We start from the raw sequence: 24,191 nt of genomic DNA on the forward strand, positions 1-24,191 counted from the left end.
AGGACGGGGTGAGGGTGATAGGTGAGTAAGGGGTGTCAGGACTTGAACCCGCGTCTCTGGCCCATGCCCTCCTCCAGCACCACCTGCTGCCTCCCTGGTGGAGGGATAGCCTCCTGCGCCCCAGCCCGCGTTCCCCAGACCTGTGTGCCCGCCCCGTCAATAGATTGGTGCCCAGAGCTACCCCTAGCGCTGCTGAGCCCCTTCAAACCCTGAGCCGGGGCGGCAGCTCCAGGCTCCTTCCCCTGCAGGCACACAGGCTAGGAAGACACCAGCCGCCCCGGGGCTGCAGAGAGGACATGCTCTTGGAAGACTGGGGATGGGTTCTCTGGGGGCTGGCACCACGTGGGTGCTGGGGGTGTGTGTTACATAAGGCACTGGCAGCCTGCAGCACACTGGGCACCTCGAGCCGGCGTGGGTGGGCAGCTACAGCACCGTGGGGGTGGAATTAGGGTGGGCAGCATTCTGAGCTGCAGAACCTTGCAGCCCCAGCACCCGCTGGTACCCCTGCGCGGGGCTGTCTCCTGCCAACGGAGAGCCCGCCCTGGGGCACAAAGCTGGGCTGTTGTCAATCAGTTCTATTTACCGTGTGCCCTTCTGTGCCAGGCACATTGGGATAGGAGCCCTGTTGTCACAGGGCGCCTGGTTTAGGGAGTGGGGGGCAAGTACAACCCATGTGTGAGAGGTGTGCTGTCAGGAAATGTATCAGAGCTTCACGACCCACATAAAAGGCACCTGACCCAAACTCAGGGAGCCAGGAAGGGCTTCCTGGCCAGAGGTGGCAGCTGAGCCGAGACCTGAAGGATGACAAAGGCTTAAACAGAGGCAGGCGACCTGGGTGTTATGCCAAGGAGTGAACTAAGGCCTCGAGGGAGGCCGGGGGGCAAGGGGCCCTGGAAGGGAGGGTTTCCATGGATACTGAGGGCTTTGGGCCCGGCGAGGTCTCAGCCAAACTCTTAAGCCTGATAGCCGGATTCTGTGGGGGGTGGGAGAGCAACCTTTGACCGCGGGGAGCTCACAAACCAGCCTCCTGCCCGTAGGACCTGGGGGCGTTAGACAGCTAGGTCACTGCCCCAGGAGTCATGTCAGTCTGGTCTCCATGCAGGCTGGGTTCACTGTTGTCGTTCCTGGCTTTTTTTTGTGGACTGTATTTTTGGCTTGTGTTCACCTTGGTGTGCTTTTATGAATACCCTTTTGTCAGTCTGCCCTACGAGTTCAGGGACTCATCCTGCTCACTGCTGTATCCCCAGCGTCTTCCTGGCCCAGGGCCTGCACCCAGGAGTGCTCAGCAAGTGTTTGTTGACTGACTGACTAACCGACTTTGTTCCTGTTCACAGCCGGGCCATTCTCCAGGAGGTGCTTGATGCAGACCTGAGCAATGAGGCTTTCCCGTTTTCCACCCACAAGCTGGTGAGGGCCGCCGGGCACCTGGTAGGTACCTCCCGGGTGCCATCTCCTGTGTTGTGGGTGGCGGCAGTGCGGCTGGGGCTCGGACTTGGGAGCCAGTCTGTTGACTTCCCTAAGCCTTTGTCCACCACTGTGAAGTGGGGACTAGACGTTCCCGCCCATAAGCTGTTCGGAGCTCAGAAGGCTGACGGGTCCAAGTCAGGCTCCACCCCTCCCCCCGGTACCGTGCCCAGTGCCTGGCACCTGCTGGGGGCCTTGCTCGCAGGCTTCCGCCAGGAAATAGCCTTGGCCTTGCCACCTGCACAGCCACCCGCAGCATCCCCCTCCTCGGAGGCACAGGCCTCTGGACTCAGGGTGATGTGTACTGCCTCCACCACATGGGAAACAGGGCTGGGGACAGCAGAGCCCCGTGCCCTCTGAGGAGGCACCTGCCCTTCCCTAGTGTTCTCCCGCCCCTGCCCGCCCAGCACTGTGGGTGTGGGAGGAGGAGGGGCTGCTCCGTGGGGTGGGGGTGCACAGCCCCCACCCCCAGCCCCAGAAAGTCCAGGTCCTGGGACCCAAGGCTTCTGGAATGGTGGACAATGTCAGGCTCCCTTGGACCCGGCTCCGGCTGGAAGCTTCTTTGGAGACCAGGGGCTGGGGCGGGGCCAGCTCTAGGTCAGCCCGTCCCTTCCCTCCTGGTCCTTGGAGGAAGTTAAGCATCTGATCTCCGTTCTGATTCCCCGAGGCCAAGGGGAGGATCAGATGGTCAAGGTGCCCTCAGCCACCATGTGCCGGGGGCTTGTGGGCACCAGGCGCTGCTCCAAGCACACGGCACGCGCACGGCCCACGTCTTCTTCCCAACGATGTGAAGGTTCCATGACGAGGTTTCTCAGCCTCGGCACTATGGACATTTGGGAAGATACTCTGTATTGGAGGCCGTCCCAGTCCTCGTAGGGTGTTTGGCAGCAACCTTGGCTTCCACCCATTCAATGCCAGGAGCAGCCCCAGCTGTGACAACCAAAAATGTGTCCAGATGGGAACAAGTGTCCCCAGGGGGCAGACTCACCAGAAGGGAACTGCTGCTTGTCTGTGATTATCCCTGTGGTGGTCAGGCTGTCCGCAGTCGTGGCCGGGTGAGATGACCCAGGCCCTGCAGCAGCTCTTGATGTAGGAAACCGAGCTTGGAGAGGGTGAGGGACTGCCCGAGGCCCTCAGCTAACCAAACAGAAAAGCACACAAATACATGTCAATAAAACGGATGTGGCCATCGGGGGCGGGTGGCTGGACAGCTGGGCTGGGGGGCTCCTCTCCTTGTCCACTTCTCCGTGTTCGCTGGGGGTTTGGTGGGGAAAGTGCCAGGGAATGTTGGTGGGGAGGGGGATCCTGGCCCGCGGAGGGGCTGGAGTTCCAGGACCAGCCTGCAACTGAATTTCCTGTTAGCAAATCAACAGTGTGTACTGAGGTCTGCGAGGGGGGCTGCCAGAGAGGGTGGGGGACAAAGGCTGCTCTGGAGCAGGGGAGTACTGGCTGGGCTCTGTTCCTGCCTTCCCTCTCTGGAAGGGGCTAAAGGACAGGAAGCTGGTGGGTGGGGGGTAGGTTCCTCTGTCTAGCTTGCTTCCTGCCTCCTTGGTGCAGAGCTGCCTGCCAGGACCAGAGAGGGTAGGTGTTTTGAGAAAGTGGCACAGCGCGACCCCAGGCCCCGGCCGGCATCCAGCAGGCCCTGACTGCAGCTGGGCCATGAGTCCCCATGGGGACTGGGTTCTGGCTTGCGGAGGTGTGAAGGGGAGTTGAGAGGCTTGGCATCTGCTTGGCCTGCGTGTGGCTCGGGGGTAGTGGGAGAGAGGACCAGGTGGGAGCACTTCCCTTCCCAGCCCAGGCCGCTCCAACGAGGCACCTGGGACGGGACTTGTTCCTGGCCAGGGGGCTCCAGCTGCCTCCTGCCCCTGGGGGCCGGCCCCTCACAGCCCGCCCTGGCCGCCTCCCTAGGCCTGGCCCGTGGTGGTCTGGCGGCACCTTGTCCGGCTGGGCCTGGGAGCCAGGCTGGGTCAGGTCTGGGACCGTGGGGAACCCCTCCCTAGGGTAACAGGTGGCCCAGACACAAGGTGAGGGTGCCCTGAGATGCCTGGGTCGGGGTGCAGGACACCCACGGGGCTGCATCTCCTCACTGTCTCCTCTGGAACAGGCTTCTTGGCTTTGTCAAAGAGTATTTTATTACTCTGTGAACAAATGCTCAGTTTCCAACCATAAGTGTGTGGCGCGGTGGTGAAGCAGGCAGGGGGCCTGGAGGCAGAGCTCACTGACCCCTTCGGGTGCGACCCTTGAGCTCTCCAAGCACAAGATGCCGCAGTCTGGCTGGAGAGATGTTGGCATCACACTGGGAACGTTTGTAAGCCAAGAACAAGGAGATGGAAGCCAAGCCCAGGTTAGCAGTTCAGTGTGCCTCACAGAATCTTCTCTCCCTGATCTCTGTCCATGAAGCTTAAAACAGAAGCAGGACCATCCACAAATACAGTTTGTGCACCCAGCTTTATTCTCTGACAGTGGTTGTAACAGTTTTCTTTTTTTTTTTTTTTTTAAGATTTTATTTATTCACTTGAGAGAGCACAAGCAGGGGAGAGGCAGAGGGAGAGGGAGACACGGGCTCCCCGACTGAGCAGGGACTCGATCCCGGGACTCCAGGATCATGACCTGAGCCCAAGGGAGACGCTTAACTGGCTGAGCCACCCAGGTGCCCCAGTTGTAACAGTTTTCTGGTTCCTTTAAATATTCTCTGAGAACCACTTTGAAAACCTGTGTGCTCCTCCCTCAGCTCCTCGAGCAACGCCCGTGCTTAGACATTCCTTGTCCTGGGAATAGCCCAGTGAGGAGCTTCCCGTTGATGGTGGTCCTTTTATGACTCTGATTATTGACCTAAGGCAGATTCCTCAGACCCAGAGACAGGTGTCCCAGGTACACAGTCCTGGCCTTCCGGGTCATTCCATGCGGGGTCCTTGCCCATCATTTGGCATTTTCTGTGTCCTCCCCATGCCCGGTGCTGTCCCAGGCCTTCTGGGGGAGAGTGGGCACAAAAGTACAGAGCTTCCTGAGGCAGGTCCCACCTGCGGGACGGGAGACTGGCACCCTCGGCTCACATTGGGCCAATCCAGGTTCTCACGTGAGCCCTGGCATTCTAGCCTGAACTGCAGGATCCATTCCCAGGGCTCAGCGTCCTCTCCCCACCTCCGCCCTCCCCGATCCCCCACACCCCCCACCTGGCTCTAGAATTAATTCCGGACACGTTGGCTGGTAGCCCCCCAGGTGCCGGGCCCAGAGCTTGACCCGGAGGCTCTGGGGTGGAAGAGGCGGGCTCCTGCCCTCCCCAGGCTCATAGCCTTGCTGTGGGTGGGGGTTGGGGGGGCGGGAAGGACTCTGCAGCACGGTGCACCCTGCATCGGGCAGGAACACGTTCACGGGCGGGGGAATAGAGTCTTGGCAAGACAAGTAAATGTGAGAACAACAAGGTGGTGGAGAGGACGTGACTTGGGCCCCTCGGCTGGGCAGTAGTGTGCCTGTGCTGGGTGGGGAGGGGCTCTGCCCTGGGACGGGGTCCCCCATGCCCCTGCCCCCTGGCCCCCTTGGCAGGACCAGAGGAACCCATGCCCCAGGGTGGCCAGCAGAGACTCCTTCCTCTCCCCTGCCCGGCTTAGAAGCACATCGCGGTCCCCTGCAGGGGACCGTGCCCACCAGGGCCAGGGTGACGCCACCTCACTCCTCAGAACAGCCCATCTCCGAACACACGGATTCACCGTCCTGCAGGGTCACGCCTGCGTCCCTGTCCTCGCATGCTGTGGGGCCCCTAGGGGGCTGGGCAGTTGGGTAAGTGCCTGGCTGAAGCATCTTTGTGCAGAACCCTGCCTCTCAGCCTCTCCTTCTTCCTCTTCCCCCTCGTCCCTCTCCCTGCTGCTCTCTGGAGGTCACATCTAGTAACCTGGAGGTCGGGTCGCTGCCCCTGATCTGTGACCCCCTAGGGGCTGGGAGTCCCCGGGGGGCCCAGCTCCTGAAGATGAGGGCCTCAGGGGCGGGAACTCTCGAGGATGGGACGCAGCTAAGGGTGTGGTAGGTTGGTGCCCCAGACGTGCCGGGAGCCTGCCTCCAGATCCCACGTTCTCCTGAGGGCCAAGGAGGCTTGAACAAAATGGAGCGAAGGCCTAGTTTCCTCGGGGTTGATGTTACGGGTTTTGCTGACCTCCGTGTGGCCCAGACCACACGCTGGTCCAGGATGGTCCAAGCCTAGGGCACAAGAGCTTTGCATTCACTGTCCAGTAAGAGGGGTGGGGAAGTCTGCCGGGCAGGGCCAGAGGTTGTGGGGCACCTGGGCTGCCCCTATAGGCCCCATGGTGGCCTCACAGGCAGGCGGTGAGGTGGGAGCTGGGTCAACACAGAACCCAAGGGTCAACAACAAAGTCACTCCGGTGTTCAGCAGAGCTGGGGGCCTGTAGTCCTGGCTTCTAGGCCCGCCCTGGCCTTCTGGGACCACCTCTCCTGGCCTCCGTTTCCCCACCCGCGACACAAAGCCTAGACAGTATATCAAACCTTTTCTGGGCTTCTTGTGAGTCTGTCCAGACAGCCTGAATTCTCTCTGAATCCAGGGGGATTTTCTATTCTCCCAAATAATATCATGCACCGGCTTCAGCACATCCTGGCGCCATACCCCTCCGTGTGAGGACACGCTGGGGCCAGAGGGCAGGCTGGGCCAAGTTTGGTGGGAGGTAACTGGATCCCAGCCAACCAGATGCAGGAGAGGAATGTGTGCCTGTGTAACCGGTAAGGCCTCCTGGTTGCAATGCACGGAATGATGAGGGCCAGAGCCCAGACTGCACCCAGGCCGAGGGTGGGGGAGCAGGGCCCTGCCTCCCGTGACCCACACTCACAGCCAACAGATGACCCTGGCTGAGCGGCGTCCCCGGCTGAGTGCCGTCCTTGTTTTGCAATAACACCCCAAGATGCTTGGGCCCCAAGCTTCCATGAGGCTTGCATTCCTAGAGGAAGAACAAGGGGCGGAGGGAAGTTGTCCCCTTGGCAGCCAACTGACCAGATGTCCTTACCTCCCACGTGTTGGCCTCGAGGCCAGCGAGGTTCCCGGTGGGAGGCGCTCTCCCCGCGTGGTGACCAAGGGAGACATGGTGTTCCTGGCGCCTCGGCCCGGGACAGGGGGCCCCTCTGGAAAGCAGCAGGCTCTGGGCTGCTAGCTCATCGCAAGGCACAGCGATAAAATGATTTTCTTCTGAAAATTAATTTCAGGGCAAAAGGACATTGAATTTCTTCTCCTGACGGTGTGAAGTGCTCGCAGTGGCACATGAGGATTCGCTGAGTTCAGGATGGAATGTTCTCCCACCCGCACAGGGTACCTAGCCAATTGGAGGCTTGGGCCTCCCTGCAGAGCCTCGCGTAGGGCCGCCCGTGCCTTCACTGCGCCCGCATTTGCCAGTTGGGTTTTAGCCGCTGCCTAAAGTCACTTTGCACGAGCTATGCCGATTCGCCGTGGCTCTGGAAAGCCAGGGGACCGTGGGCGGGTCCCATGGGTGCTCCGGAGAAATCCGCATGGCCACAGCCAGTGTTCAAGGTGTCCCCCTGGGGCACGGGGCGCCTGGGTGGCTCAGTTGGTCAAGGTGTCCCCCTGGGGAACAGGGGTGTCTTCTTGCCACGAAAGCGTCAGGTCAAGGCGTGGCTGGAGTGAGTTTGGACAGCTCTGAGGGACCCCGGGGCGTGAACTTCGGACATTCCAGAAGTTCCTCCAGGGTGGTACTCCATCCTTTCTCGGCAACGAACGCTGGGTATTCTGACGCGACAGGCCTGCCTTGCTCCGTGGGGGCAGATAGCCGTCTTTCTCAGGGATGAGCCATAACTCTGATCGGTGGCTCGGAACCTGTGGTTCCAGGGGCGGCTGGCTGGGGAGGAGTGCTTTCCACTGTGGAGCGTAGCGGGAGAGTCGGTGGCCCATCTGGCGTTCCCGGGGCCTGGAAGAGGAACCCTGAGGGTTGGACAGTCTATGGAGTTTGCAGATCCTTAGAGAGGGTCAAGTTCTTGACATGTGACTTGAACATCATACCTTTCATTTATTCTTATTCTTGGAAATTAGTTTCCAGTCATCTTTCCCCCAACCCCCTCTCCCTACCACCAGCATCCCCACCACTCTCCCTGCCATTCCCACCACCTCCTCCACCATCATACCCACCACCATGCCCACCACACCATCCTCACCAGCACCCCCATCCCCCATCACCATCCCCACCACCATGCCCGCCACCCTTACCACCACCTCCACCATGCGCCCCCCCCAGCCAACGACCACCATCACCACCATCGTTACTACCATAATTACCTTCCTCACCTTTACTACCACTGTCACCACCGGAACCGACACCACCACTGCACACTAGCCTTCAGGAACAGACCACTGGGAAGAATTGCACATCCCACTAGCAGAAAATTATTAGAATCAAGGATGTCCTGGGAGCCTCCAGGGGGTTTGAAACACGAAGATCTTGAACCTATCGCCAACCTCCCCCACCCCTCCCCATTCCTGCAGATCCAAGGCAGAGGGCTGCCCAGGCTCAGATCCCTGCCCATCCCCTGCCTCCAGGGGCCCTGGGATCCTCACTTATTTAAGAGATGACTGAGTTGGAGGATGTGCCTGGTGTGTCGGGGGTGCTGTTACACAACCAAATGCCTGGAAACTTGTAAAACTGCCATGAGCTAATGTGATCTGAAAAGGTTGGACATGCTGGCCTGTGTCTGTGGGCGCATCTGCTTGAGCCCTTCTGTGATATTTACCCAGAAAGGCACACTCCAGGCTTGTTCTGGTGACGCACATGCCCAGGGCATCCCACGGGAGCCAAGTGGCCTGCCCTGCCCTGGGCACCTGCGTGGCCCTTGATCTGAGCCAGGATGGTGACCCAGCATCTCCCCGGATTCAAGTCATGTCCATGGATAGCTGGCGGGGGTGCAGTGAGGCACCAAGCATGGGCTCAAGCCCCTGAATCACATCTTTACTAACACCCGAGCACGCAGAATTTTACTGAAATCCAACCACCCAAAAATAGTCAAGTGAGTCAGTCCAGGGCAGGGAGCGTGTGTCTCCCAGCTTTGTGCACATGCGCTACCGTTGGAAACCCTGGCTGAGCCCCTGTGTGGCTGCTTACCAGTCATGGGCTTCCTCCGAGTGGCTGGAATGGGCTCGCCCCAGCAGGAGAGCAGGTAGTGCAATGTATAGGAAGCCTGAGGAGCGGTGGTGAAATTGTCAGGGGCCTGAAATCGGCCACGTGGGGGTATTTATACCACGGAAAGTGGTAAGTGCTACAGAGGGACACCCCAGCCACCAGAGCTGATGAGCAAACATCCGTGGGCCTGGGGCAAGCGGCTGCTCTCTCCTGAGCCCCCAGTTCCGTATCGGCAAAACGGGCACGCCCATAGCACCACCTCACCGATGGTGAGCACCCTGCCTGGGGTTTTATGGGGATGATTCTGTTGAGTGCTCTTAGGCGCCTCTGAAGGACATACGGATATCACGCAGGGCTTGCAGAAGAGACTCAGAGGGAGGTCAGTTGCCAGGGATGGTGCTTGCTGCTCCTGTAGGCAGCGGGCCCCTCACCTCCCTGTGTCAACATTTGCTGCCTCCCCCTTGCTCCTGGTGTCGCAAACATCGAGAAAGTGCAAATCACCCAGTCCCTCTGGGCTTTAGGTGCCCATCCACGGAGAAAAGCGTGTTCTGTTTTTACCATCTTAACCTTTTTTAAGCATGTAGTTCGGTAATGTTAACTATATTCATGTTGTTGTGCAAAAGATTTCCAGAAATTTTTCATCTTGCAAAACTGAAACTCTATACTCATTAAACAACAACCCCCATCCCTCCTTCCCCCAGCTCCTGGGAACCAATCGTCTACTTTCTGTCTCTATGAGTTTGACTAATTTAATTCCACGTAAGTGGAATGTGGATTAGGATTTGTCTCCGTGTCTGGCTTATTTCACCCAGCATCATGTCCTCAAGGTTCATCCATGTTGTAGCCGGTGTCAGGATCTCCTTCCTTGTAATAGTTGAATAATATTCCATTGTATGGCTAGACCCCATTTTTTTATTCATCTGTCAGTGGACACATGGGCTGCTTCCACCTCTTAGCTATTGTGAATAATGCTGCTGTGAACATGGGTGGGCAAATATCTATTCCAGATCTTGCTTTCAATTCTTTTGGCCATCTACCCAGAAGTAGAATTGTTGGACATGTGCTCATTCTATTTTTCATTTTTTTTGAGGATCCTCCACACTGTTTTCCCTAGCAGTTGCACCAGCTGGGCCTAGGGGTTCAAATTTATCCACATCCCTGCTAACACTGGTTATTTTCTGTTTTTGTTTTTGTTTTTGTTTATAGCAGCCATCCTAATGGGTATGAGGTCGTATCTCATTGTGGTTCTGATTTGTATTTCTCTAAGGATTGGTGATAATGACCATCCTTTCATTATACTTATTGGTCATCTGTAGATCATCTTTGGAGAAATATCAATTCAAGTCCTTTCCTCATTTCTTAGCCGGGTTATTTGTTTTGTTGGTGTTGAGTTGTAGGAGTTCTTTATGTATTCTTGATACTAACCCCTCATCAGATACGTGATTTGTAAATATTTTCTCCCACTCTGTAGGTCACCTTTTTACTGTTGGCTATTTCCTTTGGGGCACAGAAGTTTTCATGTTTGATGTGGTCCCATGTGACTAATTTTGCTTTCTGTTGCCTGTGCCTTTGGTGTCATATCCAAGAAGTCATTGCCAAGTCCATGTCGTGAAGCTTTCCCTTGTTTTCTCCCGGGAGTCGTATAGTCTTAGGACTTACACTTAGGTCTTTAATCCATTTTGAGTTAAAATTTGTATATGGTGCAGGATAAGGGTCCAAGTTCATTCTCTTGCATGTGGATATCTGGTTTTCCCAACACCGTTTGTTGAAGAGACTGTCTCTTCTCCCATTGAGTGGTCTCAGCAGCCTTGTTGAGGATCACTTGACCATATACATGAAGGCCTATTTCTGGGCTCTCCTTTCTCTTCCACTGGTTTATTTGTCTGCTTTTATGCCAGTGCCACACTGCTGTGATTATGGGAGCTTTGTAGTGAGTTATGAAATCAGGAACTGAGAGTCCCGCAGCCTTATTCTTCTTCAAGATTGTTTTGGCTATTTGAGGTCCCTTGAGATTCCCTGTGAATGCTAGGATGGATTTTTCTATTTCTGCAAAAAGTACTCCTGGAATTTTGATAGGGATACATTGAATCTGTAGATCGCTTTGGGTAGCATTGATATCGTGATGATATTGTTTCCCAATCCATGAACATGGGATGTCTTTCCATTTACTTGTATCGCCTTTCATTTCTTTCAGCGAAGTTGTGTAGTCTTAGTGTAGCAGTCTTTCACCTCCATAGTTAGGTTTATTTTTAAGTATTTTATTCTTTTTGATGCTATTAGAAATGGAATTTTGAAAAAAATTTCCTTTTTGGATTGTTCATTGTTAAGGTAGAAAAATGCCATTGATTTTTGTATGTTGATTTTGTATCCTACAACCTAGGCTGAATGTGTTTATTAATTCCAACAGTATTTTGGGGGGTCTTTAGGGTGAGAAAAGGGTTAAAATAAAACCTACTTTAAGGCCCTTCCTGATGACCTTCCATGATTCTGTGACTCCAGCCAGGGCCTGTGGTTCCTGTAAGAGAGAGGGGCTCTGTTTTGCAAGGAGGTTTGCCTCAGTTTGGGGCTTGCTTTTAAAGTCAACCCAACCCAGTCTTTACTGGCAGATGACTGTGAATCAGGCAACGTGCTTTCCATGAACTCAATGATCACAAGCAATGGCCTCATCCATCTATCAGATAGGGGCACAGAGGCAGGGAGAGGTCGACCCACGTGAGTCTGGTTGACCCAGAGCCCGTGTTCCAGATATCCTCATTCTCAGCTTTCTCCCTTTATTACATGTCCCTGCTCAGAAGAAATGAGGACTCTTCCCAACTCCACTGCTTTAGTGGAGACAAATGCAGGATGTCTCGAGAACCAGTAATTCTGTGAATTGTAGAAAGGCACCTGGAATTCCCCAGACTCTTTCCCTCGCTTTGCCAGAAGCAGAGGTCCATCTGCCCCTGTTTTCCTCCATCATTCAAGAAGTAATTTTTTTAGCACCTACTGTGTGCTGGGCCCGAGCACAAGGATGCAGTGGAGAGCCAGGCCCGCCAGGCCCTGGCCTCGTGGGGCTCCTGGGAGCTACAGAAGAGCCTGGGATAGCTCTATCCCACCCCACCGGTGAATTCAAGCTGAGCCCCAGCGCTGACCCTCTTACTTAACTGGGAGCATGTGTGTCTGACATGAACCTGCAATCTTGGGCCATTAATGGGTGAGCTTTTAAAAATGATTTTTCCTGTTTCAAAATGAGATTGGCTTTGAGCCCCAAGCTCCTCCGTGGGCTGTCTAAAATTAGAACCCCGTTGACAAGGCAATCTTTGTCAGGGGCCCATGGCTTGCACTAGGGAAGCAGGGAAATGTCAACAGTACATTTTCTGTGTCAATTTTGAGTTTTTTGAGAGGACTGGGCAAATGGCAACTCAGAGCAAATGTTCACTGTTTCAAAAGCTTTCAGAATCCAGCCCCTCGGCAGCAGTATGATTAAAGTGTCAGATTTATAAGGAGCCAGGTCTGTGTTTGGGAGAGTGGCCTCCGCCCCCTCCTGTGTAGACAGGTTCCGGCCGGAGCTGCACAGGCAGACTTAGTGCTCACGACAAGGATGGGATAAGCTCCTCCATCTCTGTGAGCTCGGCACTTCGCTGTTCTCGCCACGTCCCTTTGGTTTCGAGGATGGTCCTGGGGCTGACCTCACCTGTGGGCTCAAGGACTTGCCTGAAGGCCAGGAAGCAGGAACCCGTTGCCAGGTGTGTAAATGACATGCCCGCAAACCGACTGGGCGGGGACAAGACCCTGGCCATCGGCGTCGGGCAGGGAGTCCTGCCCCCTGCTGGTGTGGCCTCCATGCTGCTGCTGGCCTGGTTGGCATAGAGGTATGCCAGCTACACGCGCCCAGAGACCAGCTGCCCCATCAGAGATGCGTGTGCTCAGGCCGGGCCCGGTGCCTCTGTTCTTGTCGCCCCCTGGATGTTATTTACATCGGTCTCCGCCACCGTGTGGGGCCGAGAAGGGCTCCAGTGACGTAATGTGCAGAACTTAGCCCAGGGACACTGCATAAACAGCATTGTCATCTCCGTGGCGGTGGGGGCCCCTGGTCCTTTGCGGGCCCCTGGGGCCCAGGTCTCACTGAAGTGACTCTCACAAATGTCTGCAGCCTGATGATAAAGTCCTTCCAACCCCGCCGTAGGCCTTTCTGTCCTGCCCTCCCCTACGTGCCCGCCCCAGCTCTGTGCCCCGGCCCCAGCTCTCCTGAGGGCCTGTCGGCAGCTGCAAACTCCGCTAACCTTGCAGCCGGGCCTGTCCCAAGCAGGTGCCTTCCTTCCCAGCACTGGCCCGCCCTGGGCATGGTTGCCACAGAACTGCCTTGTGCTTCTGGCTGAGTCCTTTTCTAAGACTCGGGTCCTGGGGACAGAGGCTGTGTCTGTCTTCAGAGCCCAGCCTCTGGCCGAGGCTGACCAGGCTAGGGAGCAATCACAGGGACGGAATCAGCGCCTGTCTGCTTCCCTTCTTGATGCCTCTGAACCCACGGGGTGCAGCCACGGTGAGCCACGAGTTGTGCCGCCGACCTCCTAGCAACTTGCTTGCACACACATCTCGGGGCTTCTTGAAACAGACAAAGCCAGGCTCCTGACCTCGTCTACAGAGGAGGAAATTGAGGTCAGAGGGAGTCTGGGGGACTCGCCAGAGTCACTGTGGTGATTGCATGGTGGCCTCCAGAACAGAGGTCTACGTCCCAACCCTCACCCAGAACCTGCAAGCATGGCCTGAGTTGAACTTGCAGACTTTGCTGATGGGATTAACGTAAGACTCTTGGAGATGGAATCATCCAGGATCAGGGTGGGTCCTGACTCCAATGACAAGCGTCCTGATAAGAGATGAAAGTAGAGAAGACAGGGACACAGAGGAGAAGGCACGTGACACAGAGAATGGAGGGAAGTAACCACAAGCCAAGGAGCACCTGTGGCCCCCAGAAGCTGGAAGAGGCAGGAAGGACCCTGACCTAGAGCTTCCGGAGGGAGCACAGCATGCTGACCCACCTGGATGTGGGGCCTCGAGCGTCCAGAACTGGGAGACAGCACACTTCTGCTGTTTTAAGTCCTCGGTCTGTGGTCATTTGGTATGGCCACCCCAGGACACTCACACAGCGACTGAGAAGAGTTGAGGCCTGGGAACCTTGTGTCCACTTTCTCCTGCTGGCACCCCTTCTTCCCCTTTAAAGATTGCCAAAGCCTGGAGCTCTGTCCTTGGAGACCCCATGCCTTGGTGGCAGGCCGGCCTGGGCCCAGGGCCAGCTAATGAGGATGGCGACAGTAGGGACTGTCCGTCGGTAAGTGGCAGCTGGGCCTTAACCTGGGTTGTCTGAGCCGTGCCCTGTTCCCCCAGGTGCGGGCCATGAGGCTGTCCTTCGTCGGGGAGCTGGGCTGGGAGCTGCATGTGCCCAGGCCAGCCTGTGTACCCGTTTACCAGGCTGTGATGACTGCAGGCGCCAAGCACGGCCTCGTCAACGCTGGGTACCGGGCCATCGACTCCCTGAGCATCGAGAAAGGTGTGTGCGGGAGCCACGCAGTGCCGGTGGGCCACCCAGAGCCGTGCTGTAGGCACAGGGCTGTCGCCCTCCCCGTACTTCTTCCCTGTCCCCAGTCTGCTTCCCGTTTACGCCCTCATGCCTGCTTCCCCAGCCCCGACACCCTTCCTGCGCTGCCCATGGACGCGGTCTTCCACGCAGGCCTGGGGATGGTGCTGGGGTCTCTGACACCTGTACGTGGAGGGCGAGCGGGAGAGGTGCTTGCCTGGCCTTGTGGGGACGGGGCCAGAGCTGGGCTGGGAGTCAGCGCCTGGCTTTCCCTGGGAGGTTTGAAGAATATGGGGCAGTGCTGCCCGGGTTCTTCCCAGCATCTCAGCTAGCAGTGCAGAGGCTGAGGGCTGGCCCAGGCGACCTTCTGGGGTGGAGGATGCCCCCGCCCGCCCCCCCCCCCCCCCCCCCCCCCGGCCCTGCCGGGCCTTCGGAGGAGCCCATCCCCCACCCCTGCCGGGCACTGACCCCAGGCTCTCCTCCCCACAGGCTACCGGCACTGGCATGCCGACCTGCGCCCTGATGACAGTCCCCTGGAGGCAGGCTTGGCCTTCACCTGCAAGCTTAAGTCGGCCATCCCCTTTCTGGGACGGGAGGCCCTGGAGAAGCAGCGGGCCGAGGGCCTCCGCCGACGCCTGCTGTGCTTCACGGTGGATGAGTGAGTGGCCCGCGATCCTGCGTCCAGCAGCAGGGCCCGAGGGGACATGGCGAGGGCACACCCTCCTCAAACGCAGCTTTGGAGAGAGAAAGGCCCGCTGCCGGGCCACCTCTGTGGGGGTGGATCCAGGCTGAAGGCCCAGCGCCCCCGTCACTGTGCAGCAACCTCCTGCTGTGTTCTGGTTCCATCCTCCCCACCGCCCAGGCTGGGGCCACCCTCCCCACTTCCAGATGGAGACCTTGGCTGCCAGGGGCCAGGGTAACTCAGTCACAGGAAGGAGAGCCCACGCTGCAGGGACCCAAGCCCCCCCACCCAGGGGGCGGCTTTGAGCAGGTGGCTCAGATCTGTCCCCAGGAGCTGGGCCCGTGCTGTCCCTGGATTCCACCTGGGGTCAGCGACTCTGAAATGACAGCACCAGGCTGGTGCAGCCCCACCATGGCTCCGCGGGAATCTGAGGAGCGTCGGTCCCCTGGACTGCGGCGGCCAGGCTTGGTTGATTTGCGGCTGACAGCCACAAATGGAACCACTTCTCCCAGATTTCTCGAGCCATCAAAAGAAGTGTCAGGAGCTTCGGGGGGGGGGGGGAGGGCAGAGGGGGCGGAACTGTGGTTTGTCATCGTCCTGCTGCTTCTCCCCGGGCTCCTGTCAGGCAGGCCCTCGTCAGGCTGCTTGTCCACCTAACTCCAGTGTGGGGACGCCGCCGGAGCAGGGGTCTGCGGACCCCCTCCGCCCCGTGGCCCTCCAGAAAGCGCCTGCAGCCTGACCCCGGGAACTAGGAGCAGCTCGGACAGCACTGGCCACAGCCCGGCTCGCCCTGCCCGGGTGTTCTCTGCCGGGCTGCAAAATCCACCCGGAGCTACAGCCAGGGAGGTCCCAATCCTGATGAAGGTCACGGCCAGGAGCTGTAGGAAGCTGCCACTCAGCTCTGGGCCCTGGGCCACACAGGTGGCCTCACCGAACCCGTTTCCTCATCTGCCAATGGCACGTGCTCCGCAGGACTGTGGTGGGACAAAAGAGCAAGGGAGTGCCATAGACCCTCGGTCTGTCCCAGCCTCTTCCCCAGACGGTCACAGAGGCCCCCAGACCCTGTCCACGCGGCTCGGCTCGGTGGGGATCCATAGCCGCGTCTGCGTCAGGTCCCAGCCTGGCTTCCCCGGGCTCAGCCGGCGCCGCCCTCTCCTGGGGGACGTGGCCCTGGGCACGGTCGGGCTCTCCATAAACACCATGAACGAGGTACCTGGAGGGACGAGTCTGCAAAGATTTGCACCCAGACTTGCCCAGTTACTTCCGGGCGCGGCCGTGATTGCAGGTTGATCTGTGTGTTTTCTGTTCTGAATTTTCAAAAATGTGCAGTCAGCACTCATACCTTACGCGTACTAGAGAAAAGGACGTTTGCTAGATGATGCGTCCTATTGTGAAAAGAGAGCCAGGCAGAGGAAAGCAAGGCTCAGGGGCATAAGGTTTTTTTAAATCGTTCAGAAGTCAATGGAAAACTAGTGGAAAGGTGGGCCTCTCCCGAATCCCTGCGGCCTGCCTGCAGACATGGGAGGCAGAGCCTGGTTGCGGTCTGCTCCGCTCATCCGAACATCCCCGGGAGCCTGTGCGCTGGCATCCTGGGGGTGCTGCATCAGCCCCGGGGCCACGCAGGTCCCCCCTCTGGGGGCTCCGGGGCCCCAGCCTTTTCTCTTGCTTCTTCCAGAAAAGTGCCCATGTTCGGCCTGGAGGCCATCTGGAGAAACGGCCAAGTGGTGGGCCACATCCGGAGGGCTGACTTTGGGTTCGCCATCGACAAGACCCTGGCCTACGGCTATATCCGGGACCCCAGCGGCGGGCCGGTGAGTTGAGCGCCCCCCCCCCCACCAAAACCAAGGGAAGCCGGGCTCCTCATCAGACACCACACCAGCACCCCTGCACCGAGCTGCAGGGAGGGAGGTGGGAGTGGCGCACAGGGTCACTGCTGATGAGGCCGTGTTTTCGGGCAGGGTCAGGGGCTGTTTTTGTATTTTCTGTCTGAAAGAATCTGACTTCGGGAACTCCAGGCTTCTGTTGGTCAGAAAGAGGCTCTGAGCCAGGGCTGGCGCCCCGTGCTCCTAGAGCCTGGGGTGGATACCAGACGCCTGACCATTCTCCCAGGACCCCCTTCCTCTCCTCTCTCCCCTCATCCCAGACACGATCCCGGCGTGGGGGCACGTGCGCCGTGTGCACACATATATACACACTTGTGCCCATGCATACAGATGCGTGCGCAGGCACGGTGGGCACATTTTGCCACGTGACACTTTATAAACCCCAGTAATCCCCCACTGAGCCCGGTTCCTCCCTATCCTGGGGGAGAAACCCCACTGGTGCCAGACCACGGCTCTGCTGGGCCCCAGGCGGTCAAGTCCCACTCAGGGCACCTACCTGCTCAGGGCAGCCCCTCGGTTGGGAGGAGGGCCCTTGGCGCAGAGAGGGGAGGAAGGGAGGCCGAGCCCCCCTCTAAGAGTCAGGTGGGTATGAACCCAGCACCCACACGGTGACAAGTGACCCCCACCCCCTCCTCTCCTGCAATAGGTCTCGCTGGACTTTGTGAAGAGTGGGGACTACGCTCTGGAGCGGATGGGGGTGACCTACCCTGCCCGGGCTCACCTGAAGTCCCCCTTCGACCCTGACAACAAGAGGGTGAAGGGGTTCTACTGATGTGCCCACGGGGCGGAGCTTCCACGGATCAGGAGGCCGAGACCTGCTCCATCCCTCGCTGACCAACCACCCACAGGGCCTGCCACCCTGGCCCAGGACCTGGACCCTGACTGGAACATGGGTCTTCCCTGCTCTTACTCCAGGCCTGCTAACCCCCCAAACAGATACCAGCTGAGTAGACAGAAGACTCAGAGGGTCCATCCTGTGGTCACTGACCAAAGGATGGTCGCTAGCCAACACCTACCCCCACACACCAAAACAACCGCGTAAAGTCTTGGGCTCAGGCAGCGTGCCGTGTGGCCCTCTACAGGCTTCCAGGAAGATGCTCAGTTAGTACTTTGCACCCAGTGTAAAAGCAGGGAGGCAGAGTTCCGTCTGGAATCCCAGGCCTGCCTGACAGGCAGACTGCCCAGAGCATCACTGGAGAGCTTCAAGGTGCATCTGGAATTAGGGACAGAGTAAGGATTGACTAGAACTATCTGCCGTGGGCGCAGTATGGGAGGCATAGAACAGGTATGCCAGCTTGGCTCGGTCCCTGCAGTCAGGCCACTGGGCAGGATGGCCCATTTCCCAGATGCTGGCAGGGAAGGGAGTCCAAAAAGCAAGCTCTTCCTGCCTTGACCTGCTTTTCACTTGGGAAAGCCTTCTGACCATTGCCAGCTCATGAAATAGGTGAGCAGAAGCAGGGCGTGGGAGGGGTCTCCCCTCGCCTGCCCCCTCTCCCTCCCGGCTCACACACCTGCAGGATTGCGATGACCACCGGGCAGCCCAGGGGCCGGGCAGCCCCAGCAAAACTGCACCACGCAGTCCTGCCCAGGCTTGCCTGACCCTCTGGGGAGCCGAAGACCACAGACGTGCGGGGCACAGGGAGGACGGGATTCCCGCGGACACACACAAGAAGCCGTGGGGGGATTGGGGTGTAGGCAGTCCTTGGCGGGCCCTGGCTGCTTTCAGATGCTCACACACCACCCAGCCCCGCTGTGGACTGAGCTGGAACAGGTCAGGCTAATAAAGTCAAAGTCATGGGAAGACGTTTGGGTTTCAGATGGCCTTTGGAAAGCTTTTTGGCCCCCTCGCCAGACCACAGGCTGGGGAGCTTGGGCCTCTGGCTTTGACACGCCTCCGACACAGGAGCACCTGCAGCCTCCCCTCCTCTCCGGCGGGCCTGGCTCCTGCCCGAGAGAGTCTGGGGGAAGCTGAGTGGACCCCGAGGGGGCCAGAAATGGAGAGGAGGGGAGACAGCTTCCCAGATGGCCTGGCCGGCTTCCCTGGGCTTTGCGGTTTGGCCACGGAGACCTGAATTAGGCGGGTGTACGTGTCCCCCCGCCCCCAGCCGCCTGTCCTGGGTCAGAGGGGGGAGGCTGAGGGTGCGGGGGGCCAGACCCAGGTTCCAATCCCACCCCTGCCTCAGGGGCTGAGCTCAGAGGCAGGAGTCCTCACGGTTGGCATGTTCGCTTCTCTGCCGGGGAGAAGTAACCCCGGCCTCTCCCAGAAGGGCACTGGGTCACAACGTGGGAGAGGCCATGGAGCCACCTCCCGAGCTCTCCTGCTGCGTCCCGCCGGCAGCAGTAAGGTCCAGGCCGGGCCGCAGCCCCAGGCATAGCGCCTGGGAAGCTTAGGGATGGGCCACATGGCCTTCACCTCCGGGTGTCCCGGGGCCAGTCCTTCCTTACCCCCCCCCAATCTAGACACCTGTTGCCCTACCTTTTTCTGAAGGTTCTACTGGACAAGCAGGGCCCTCACTGTGTCTGAGTCCTGCCGTCAGGAATTGTGGGCAAACCGGGCTGAGCTCGGCTGGGAGTCAAGACAAGGAGCGAGGGGGGCTCCCGTACCATCAGACTCCACCTGTGTGCCGGCCTCAGCAGTCCCTGGAGCTCACAGGGCCCAGGGGGCCGCTGTGCCCCTCCGGAGGGCAGGTGGAGAGGCCCCTGCTTAGTGATGGTTCTGCTGGCTCCTGTCCGTCAGGCGGGCGGCACTGGGCCGTCAGAGGCTGCTCGGGTCCCAGATCCCTGCACACAGCCCGGCTCGGGTCCCAGATCCCTGCACACAGCCCCGGCGTTTGCGTCAGAATGGACGGCACGCCACCTCTGGTCTTCCAGGGCTAAGCGGGGAGGGACCCGGCTGGCAGGGACGAGGTGCCTGCCTCCCCAGTGAGGACCATGGGCCCGAGCGGGAGAATGCCCAGGTGAATCCCAGCTCCCTCCGTTCCCAGATGCTTCAGGTGCTGGGAGCTGGTGCACGCCCTCCTCCCTCCAGCAGGGTGGATGGAAGGGACGATGGAAACATCAGGGAAAGAGGCACCAGAAACATACCCAAAGTGATTGTAGACAATGAGCTCATCGTGTGCTAAGGTCCTGGGGCAGGCCTGACCTGCTGTGTGACCCGGGCCAGTGTCCTACCTCGTCTGGGCTTCAGCCATCCCAGTTGCGGAGGGGAGTGGGGGGCAGAGTCTTCACACTCCCTGCTTTGCCTCAGTTTGGGACGCCCCCAGTGGGGCTCCTGCCTGCCACAGACCCTCCCTGCTCCCATGGGAGCACTGTCTAGCCTGGATGGGGCTTGAGTGCTCATCTCAGCCCCCGCCCCTCCGTGAGAGGATGCACGAGAGGCCAGAGGGCTTGCCTGAGGCCCCCACCCCCAGCACGTTCCAACCCATGTCACTGGTGGAGCGGCAGGTGGCTGAGCCATCTCAGTGGCAGACCACGGGAGCCCCGGGACACTGCTGAGGCCCGGATTCCTGAGTGGGAGACACTGGGGAGCTCCCCGTGAGCCCCGAGGAGGGGCCGAGGCTGGGGGCCATGGAGGGCTCAGCAGAGCATGGCCGCTGCCAGCCGCCGCCGGGGCACCATCAACCCAGCCAGCTGCTTCCACCCACTGGGGAAGGAGGCCTGCCACCCGGCCTAATGGCTGGCTCCTGGGGCTGTGCGGTGCAAGGCCTCAGAACGCTCCCAGCATGAGCTGCTTTACCCTCGTCTGCCTCTTCTGCTCTCAGCTTTGTTCTCCCGTCTCCCCAAATGACAGGCTTAAAGCCCAAGGCTCCCCCTGCGAACATGCTAACCCTCTAAATGCCAGGCAAACTCAGGAGCCCCTCGCCGACCCAGGACTCCAAAGGCCAGGCCGGGGGACGAGGCTCAGCCTGCCCCTCGGGCTGCCCCCCAGGCCTGGGCTCCCTGGGCCTGCTGGCCCCAAGGGACCCTGCACAAGCTCCCAGGCCTCCCTTAGCGGCTACCACCTTGGGGTCTAAGTGTTTCTCTGCAGGGATCCCCACCCCCGTCCTCTCCTCCCCTCCCCTCCATTCTCTCCTCCCCCTTCCCCTTCCCTCCAGAAGAGCCCGTGTCTATCAGAGGAGGAAGGAGCAGGAGCAAAGCCCAGGACAAAGCTTTCATTTCCTTCGAGGGAGGAGGACAGAGGGCAAAGGTCCCCAAACGGAGGCAAACACCACCTGGCGCAGGACAAGGGGCAGGAAGACAGAGTGCGCCTCTGGGCTTGCGGCTGAGTTCTTCAGGGAGGAGCCCCCCGCGCGGAGTCTGGGCGAAGATGTTCCCGTGACTCTCACGGGCAGAGTCCCTTCTGAGTCTATCTGGAGCCTGACCCTGTGGCCGCCCCCACGGCTACCACCCTGGGCCACCTCGCCGCACCTCAGCCCTGGTTACTGCTCCGGCCTCCCCGGGCCGCTGCCTCCCGCTTCTCTCACCGCGCCTGCCCACTCTGCTCAGCCACACGGGCCTTCTCCCTGTTCCCCACCTCGGGCCCTTTGCGCGGCTGTGCCCGTGGCCAGAGGGTCCTCCGCCAGATACCCATGGGACTCACCTTCTCACCTCCTTCAGGATTTTAACTAATGTCACTTTCTCCTTTCTCGACAGGGCTGTCCCTAATGGCCTCCCTCCCGCACTCGCTCTGCTCACCGCCGTCTGCATACCGTAGACTTCCTTAGTGTTTGTGGACTGTGGGTCTCCCCCGCTGGAATGTAAGCCAGGACTGTGTGGGCCCAGCCCCAGAGCCTACCACGGGGCCTGCTCCCCAGCTGGGACTGGATGAGTATGTCAGACCGGAGGAAGGAGAGGGGGCTGGGGGCAGGGGGAGAGACCCAGGACCGGAGGGACTAGGGGACAGTGGGGCCGCCTTGGGAGCCATTGTGATGTTCCTGGGTCCATAAACCTCCGTTTTATGTGCAAATACACTGAGCGCAGCTTCTAGGCCCCACTTAAGCCGGGTTTTCAAGGGGGCCACAACCCAGCCCCTCTGCAGTTCCAAAGCAGGGAGCGAGGGCCTCCTGGATTCTAGTCTAGAATCTTCCCTCCAAGGCTCCCCACGTCCCTGTTAGGAATCTTCCACAAAAAAAGAAGTTTCTGGCCCGGGACTCCTCGGATGCCGTGGGCTGCCTTCCACCCCAGAGCCTCCTGAGAATGCAGGGAAGTGTGGCGTGTGCGCGCGAGGCCGGCGGGTGTGGGGGGAGAAAACAGAACGAATGGTGTGTGTCCCAGGGATATTGTTCATGGTTTTCAGTGCGTGTTACCGGGGCTGGAGGGGATGGAAAGGGGGGTTCTCTGCAATAATGAGAAGCTTTGTCTTTCGCTACAGTGGAAAAGGTGGGAGGGCCCGGGGGTCCCCGGGGCTCAGTTTCTCCATCCGCACGACAGGATGGGTGGGCGGGGGCCGGGACCGAGAGAGCCTTTAGCAGCTGGTGGGGGGCGAGGGACCGAGATTGTTCAGTGCCTGTCCATGCCAGGCATTTGGAAGCCTGGTGTGCTGCTGACGCTTTGCGCGGGATCCGGGTAAGGGGCCCAGAGACCAAACCCCCCATAGCCTGAAGGATGATCCTTAGCCGTGGAGACTGGTCCTGCCGAAACACCCCCATGGAAAATCCTGGCACCCTGCAGTGGTCTAGCTGCTCTGTGCAGAGTGAGCCAGAGCCGGCCCGCTGCGGCCCATCCGCTACCTAGGCCTCCCACCCCCACGCAGCTCAGCGAGGCTGGTGCTGTTTGGGACCACAGCCCGGGGGCCGCGCAGCCCAGTGGGACTCCCCATGATGAGGAAATGAATGCTCTACGTCTGTGCTGTGCACTGCGGAGGCCACGGCCACATGTAGCTACAGAGCGTTTGGAATGTGGCAGGTGTGACCAAGAACCTGAATGTTTCCCTTTATATCCTTTTAATTCGCTGAAAATTAAGCTTGAACGGCCACGTGAAGCTAATGGCCACCAGACAGCACAGCCTGGCAGCACACCGGGGCCCAGGCAGACACCCCTGGTTGGAGGCTGTGGACTGAGGATACCTCCCCGCCCCCACCTCCAGACCCTCCCAACATTGATCCTGGGTGAGCACACCTCAGCCCGGGACTCAGGGCACTTCACAGCTGGTGGGTCCCATGTACCCTGGCAGCCCCTGCCCCTCAGAGGGCAGCAAGGGAGATAGGCCCAGATAGGGAAAGCACCTCACCCAGGGCCACACAGCAGAGAGAGGAAAGAGAACGCAGGCTGCTAGACCCTCACTCTTCCACCACCCAGGTGTTCAGAAGAGCCTCGAGAGTCATTGGAGGGACTTGGCCAAAGTAGCACTCTCGCCCTGACAGGCTGTTTTCAGGTAATAAAGCGTTTCTCCCACAAGCCCTTGCTGAGTCCTCTGGGTGACCACGGCACCTAACTGGAGGTCTGTATGCCTCAGTTTCCCTTTCTGTCAACGGGAGCAGGAACAGCCGTGCTGTGGGTCTGCTGGGCGTGCTAGCACAGAACCAGTGTGCACACAGGGACAACTCTTAGCAGGAACAGGGATGCAGTCATCCAGGTGGGGCGAGGCTGCGGGACCCGGGAGCAGGGATGGGGCAGCGTGCAGGCAGGGGTCCCTGCAGGAGGAGCGCAACAGGCTGTCCCCGGCGGGCAAGAGGATGACCAGCCCGAGAGGGTGCGGGTGAGTGAAATGGGGGGGCGGGGGGGCGGGGGGGCTGGTACTGTGGGCGGTGGAAGTTTCTGGAACTGGGTGTGATTCCCCAACACGACTAATCCTCCGGGGACCCTGGGTGAAGCATTTCTCCTCTGGGGAGATTGGAAGGCTGCAAGTGCCTTGTGGGGGCCGGGGCTTGGGAACCAAGTGATGGTGGCCAGGGAGGGCTCAGTGGGTGCGAGGCTGGCCCACCGTGGCCTGCAGGTCTCCCCGGCACCCTCTCCCACAGCCCTGGGCTGACCAGGACTCTTGTCCCAGCTGGTAGTCACCACGGTCAGAGGACAGGGGTCTGGTTGGGCCTGAAGATGAAGGCCCGAGGCTGGGCATGCTCAGGGCCACCCTCCCGAGGCCTGCCCTTGCAGGAAGGGGCCTCTCCTCCACCTGTCACCCGAAGCTATAAAGATGACAGAGGGCTGGCCGGCTCTCCAGCCTCCGTCGGGGCTTGGCATCTCACAGCGATCACGCCCTGTGACTTACAGCGCGGGAAGCCATGATTTATACGACGCAGTGCAGAGCGTCTGGGCCAGTTTGTCCGTGTCTGTAATGAAGTGGCTCTCAGAAGAAGAGGCAGCCGCTTCGTGGACATTTTCTGACAGGGGAGGACGGAGAGGCCCATCCATCACCCTCTCGCTCCCCTGGAGGCTGTGCAGCATTTTTGCTGAACTGGCTGAACAGAGTCGCATCTGTTACTCCCTGCAGAAACCGTCAAGGAGCCAAACTTGGCCTTAAACGGGAGACAGCTCAGAGGGGACGAAGGTGGAGGCTGATCCGGGAAGCGTGA

At 59.3% G+C, this 24,191-nt stretch overlaps 1 protein-coding gene across 2 annotated transcripts in view; it reads left to right on the plus strand.

The window, feature by feature from the left end:
* Positions 1 to 18,517, plus strand: part of SARDH (sarcosine dehydrogenase) — a 60,981-nt gene extending 42,464 nt beyond the window's left edge. For both annotated transcript variants that reach the window (XM_027614297.2, XM_027614298.2), the window contains exons 18-22: positions 1,335 to 1,428; positions 13,947 to 14,109; positions 14,626 to 14,794; positions 16,494 to 16,629; positions 17,348 to 18,517. In XM_027614297.2, coding sequence (XP_027470098.1) covers positions 1,335 to 1,428; positions 13,947 to 14,109; positions 14,626 to 14,794; positions 16,494 to 16,629; positions 17,348 to 17,473 — 688 coding nt within the window. In that variant the 3' untranslated portion in view covers positions 17,474 to 18,517. The remainder of the gene's footprint in view (positions 1 to 1,334; positions 1,429 to 13,946; positions 14,110 to 14,625; positions 14,795 to 16,493; positions 16,630 to 17,347) is intronic.
* Positions 18,518 to 24,191: the final 5,674 nt, after the last annotated feature.

Source organism: Zalophus californianus, chromosome 13 (assembly GCF_009762305.2).
Source record: "Zalophus californianus isolate mZalCal1 chromosome 13, mZalCal1.pri.v2, whole genome shotgun sequence".
In the NCBI taxonomy this organism is placed as follows: domain Eukaryota; kingdom Metazoa; phylum Chordata; class Mammalia; order Carnivora; family Otariidae; genus Zalophus; species Zalophus californianus.